This window comes from Ursus maritimus, unplaced genomic scaffold (genome assembly GCF_017311325.1).
Source record: "Ursus maritimus isolate PB19 unplaced genomic scaffold, ASM1731132v1 scaffold_6, whole genome shotgun sequence".
NCBI classification, from domain to species: domain Eukaryota; kingdom Metazoa; phylum Chordata; class Mammalia; order Carnivora; family Ursidae; genus Ursus; species Ursus maritimus.
The window spans coordinates 20,728,341-20,732,691 of NW_024426774.1; the positions used below are offsets into that span (position 1 = coordinate 20,728,341).

A 4,351-nucleotide genomic window follows, 5' to 3' on the forward strand; every position below is an offset into this window, starting at 1 on the left:
AGCCGGGGTGTGGCCTGCCGGGGTCACTCGCTCAGGATTCAGCCAGCCCGCGCTTCCACCCTTCACCCCTGGGGCCCCGGCTTCCAAAGCCAGGATGTCAAAGTGCTGCCCAATAAAGGCCAAAACAGTGCAGACCAGGCCCAACGTTCTGAGGGTTGAGCTAAGCTCTAGCTCTGTTGGGGGAGAACGTGAAGGAATATGTGTGTAGACAGGAGCTCCTTCAAGGATTTCCCCATATGTATTGTTTCAGCAAGTTTGCAGTAAACCCCAAGCAGCAAGGAGGTTGGGGTTCTGTCCCTGGGGGAGTGTGGATCGTCGACACTGCTCATCAGACCCTCTGCGCACACTCCAACTCGCTCTGTCCTCCTCGCAGTAGCACCTTTTGTCACAAATAAGCACGCGTGAATGACCTCCGCCATACACGGGCCGCTGGCCCTCTATGTCACTTGCCATGTGCCAGAGCAGTTCCGAGAGCTCCAGGTATATCAATTCATCTGCTCTCAGAACAATTCTGTATGTAGTACTAATAGGTACTGTCATCATCCTAATTTTACAAATAAGGACAGAGACACAGAGAGATTAGGTGACTCGCAGAAGGCCACAGAGCTTCCCCGTAGCAGAGCTGGGATCGGAAGCCAAACTGTCCGGACGCAGGCTCTTACTTGACGGCCTTTGTGAGTACGAAATCAGCGAGTATTGCCGCTGGGGGCGTCTCATCTCCAAATCAGCTATATTTTGCTGCTATCCCCACAAAGTTGTTGGGAGCCTGGCAGGTGAGGGGATAACGTTGCTCCAGGTGAGGGGAATACCTCAGAAATCTACCTGCTGCCTTGGAAAGGATTCACCCATATTGACAGGGAGCCAGCAGAGACCCCTTTATGCAAGCGTGCTCACATGTGCCCACACACACACACAAACACACTGTTTAGGAGGTAAGAGAATCCTCTACTCCCTGAGCTCCAGAGGTAAGGAACTTTTGTCGCGTCCGGTCATTTGGGTCCTGAGCAGAGTGGCAGCATCCAACCTCCCATCAGCCATCGAGGAGGCTATGCTGGCGACAGCGTCTGGGCTCTAACGGTGCCCTCTTTTCCCATTTTCTCCTCCTCCGCCCTTCACTAGACCTTAAAGGTTAAGGGAGTGGACCGTACTCCCTACCTGGGGGATGTAGCCATCGTCGTGCATCCTGGGAAAAAAGAGATGGGAACGCCGCTCGCAGACACCCCCACCCGGCCCGTGACCCGACACGGGGGCATGAGGGACCTTCATGAGTCCAGCTTCAGCCTCTCCGGTAAGAGCAAGGGCCCCTCTGCCTGGGACCTGCGTCTCCCCCGCGGTGGGGTAGCAGGAGCAGAGGCCTGGCTGGGCGGAGGGACTTCTGCAGCTTTCCCTCTCCATCTTCTCCCTCCCCCCACCATCTCGTGTCTACAGAGGAGTGCCACGGCCCACATTAGAGACACACAAATATTAGGTGGGGCAGGAGGGCTCTCCCGGTCCCTGGGCACCAGCCACTCCAAGAGGCCATGGCTCGTCTGGTGCTCTCCCCATGGTTTCTAAGTCCAGACACTTTTTTTTTCCCTCGAAACATCTTGAGGGCTCTGCACACAGTGGGTGCCCTGGGAATGACCAGAGCTCAGAAGGGCTAACCCACTTGGGCTACGTGGGACTGCACCCCCACTGCGGTGTCTCTGTCCCCATCCCCGCTCATCACCAGCCTCTGAAAGAAGTGTTTCTGTTATTCCCTTTCCTCCCCCACCTCAGCCCCATGTGCGCCCCCCCAGCACCTTCTTTTTTGCCAGCAATTGTAATATTTGCAATACCGTGTATGCTATATGGGGTGTGCCTGTGCTCTGGGACTTTATTTATCCCAGGTGTTCTGCAGTAGCGAAAGGTGGGGGTCATTGCCACAAAAACGGTAGCCCTCCCGGAGAATGAGCAGAGGCTGAAGGTGGCCTGGTCCTGCAGGCCGCTCTGATGGGCACTGGGACCCCGCTGGGGGTGGGGGGGGGTCCCTGAACACGCTGAGCGGCCTTCAGAGCCAGACCAGGTGAAGGCCTGGCATCGCTCTGCAAGGGCCGCACTAGAACCCGAACAGTGAAAGGAGCAAGATCCAGATCCTTCCACACAGGGTGTGGCATTTACGGGCACATGCAAGCTGCCCTAATCCGAGAGGCCAAGTACCAGGGAAGCAGGGCTGCCCGCAGAGCTTCCTCTGTGCCCCCCTATGTGCTGGGAGCAGCTCAGGTCAAAAGTCCCATGCTTTCTGTTTTGAGGACCTTGTAGTCTGGGGGAGGGATCCTCTCCATCCTCAGAGCCAGTCTCGTTGCCAAGATAATTCTTCCCCCACCCTGAGGGCGACTGCCACTCGCACCACCGACAAGACAGGTGTGCTGGAGTCAGAGAGGAATCTGCGGTGTGGAGGGCCGTTCCGGGAGGTGTCGGTTCCCACGGTTGCCTGGGCACGGCCCTTCCTGCATCAGCCAGCCCCTCGAGAAGCCTCAAGGTGCTCAGAGCTGTGGGCCTGCTGGCCAGTGGCTTCTCCCACCACATCTCAGGGCAGGACTGCTCTCCGACTTAGCAAATATCAGGCGTCCTCTCACCTTCCTTACACCTACCCTTGTCTGTTCTGGATGGGCTGGACTGAAGAATGTCGCACTCGTTCCCTGGGACACCAAGCCTCTTCTCTAAGGCTTGGGATTTCAAGATGCTGGGCCTTTGGGGTGTGGTTCTTTGGTTTTCCAGAACAATGGCATGCCCAGCCTTCTCCCTGTCTTGCTCACTGAGGCGTGTATACAAAGGCCCACAGGCTGACGGGCTGATCATGGTCTCTGTGCCCCACAAGAGACCACCTGCCAGACATGTGGGGCCGTTAATCAGAAAGACCCAGGTTCGAATCCAGGCTCTACCACTTACACACTCTGTAACCCTGGGCAAGTCACTTAACTTCCCTGAGCCTCAGTTTCCTCATCTGGAAAACGGGATGGAGTTGTGAGGATTCAGTTAGATCATACCCGCAGAGGGCTTACCGGCTTCCCCCGGTAGATGGTGACTGTGCATTTATAACCCAGGCGAGAGCAGCCGGGCTCACCCTCTGCTTCCTTCCCTGCAGGTTCTCAAATCGATGACCACGTTCCAAAGCGAGCCTCGGCTCGGATCCTCGCTCCCCCCGGAGGCAGGTCAAGTGGCATTTGGTAAAGGCACTGACCAGCCCCCCAAGTGAGGACGCACCGCCGCCACCAGCCCGCACACCCTCCGGCCACGGCTGCAGGGGGCGGGAGAGGCTGGGCTGGGCGGCACTCCACCTGAGGGGGCCATGGGACCCGGGGGGCCCTCCCCATGTCTGACACGTGATTCACTGTGCTTAGAGCCAACCCTAACAGGCACTTTGAGATGTGTTCCTCCCGCTGCAGTCCTTTCCTGCCTTGGCCTCGGCAGGCTGTTGGGGCCCAGGAAACCCACACTATGCACAGAGCCCAATGCATAGAGCCCGGCCCAGCCCCTCCCCTCACACCCGCCTCCACGTGCTGGGCTCGGAAAGCCCAGCCTTTAGTGCCCTGCCCCCTGGCTGCCCCGCCAGCTGTCCGGAGCACTTCGCAGACGTGTGTTGGAGGAAAAGGACCCCCTCCCGCAGGGAGGCCCTGTGGTCCCTTTTCCCAAGTCAGACAGGCGTTGGCTCCCCAGCCATGCCCAGGGCGTCCCGTTTCTCCTGACTCGATGCTGGCCCCCGGGTGGGTGGGGTGGGGACACTGCACCCTTTGCAGGCTTCTTCCTCCTCCCACCCCCGCCTCTGGGAGTCACAGGCCCCGGGGGGCGCGCTGGGCGGGGCGCGGGGCTGGTGCCAGGCGCCTGTACATGATTTTGTTTTGCACGTTTGGTTTGCGCAGTGGTTTGGTTTGACTTGTTCGTGCATCCTGTGAAAAATAACGGAGCTTCGTGTCACTAGCATAGCATAGAAACAGGAGTAGATGTGGACCTTAAGAGACGCTGCACTCGTCGCCAACCAGACAGCCTGGCGCACAGACCAGGAGCGGGCTGAGGAGCTGGACTCACGGCCCTTCTCCTCCCCACCTGGAGTCTTCCAGGCTGCCACGGCCCTGTCCCAGGCCCTCCTCCCGTCCACTTCCCTCCTGGGGTAGTTTCCTACATTCTGAGGGGATGCCCAGTACGCCAGCCCTGGGTCCTCCGGGAAGCAGAGCCGCCCTTCCCACCTCGGGCTCCGGGCACTCCCAGCACTGACACCCCCGAACACCCGGCTTCCTGTAAACTCCCCCGACTGGACAGAGGCCCAGCTGCTCCTCCCGTGTGATTGGCAAGAGGCCTCATGCCTGCTAAGAGAGGGGGAGCTGGACTCTGG

The 4,351-nt window shown here is 58.9% G+C and overlaps 1 protein-coding gene across 1 annotated transcript in view; it reads left to right on the plus strand.

Annotated features, from left to right (window-relative positions):
• DPYSL5 (dihydropyrimidinase like 5) overlaps positions 1–4,326 on the plus strand; it is a 94,249-nt gene extending 89,923 nt beyond the window's left edge. The window contains exons 12-13 of the mRNA XM_040623003.1: positions 1,120–1,288; positions 3,107–4,326. Coding sequence (XP_040478937.1) covers positions 1,120–1,288; positions 3,107–3,192 — 255 coding nt within the window. The 3' untranslated portion in view covers positions 3,193–4,326. The remainder of the gene's footprint in view (positions 1–1,119; positions 1,289–3,106) is intronic.
• The last annotated feature ends 25 nt before the right edge of the window (positions 4,327–4,351 follow it).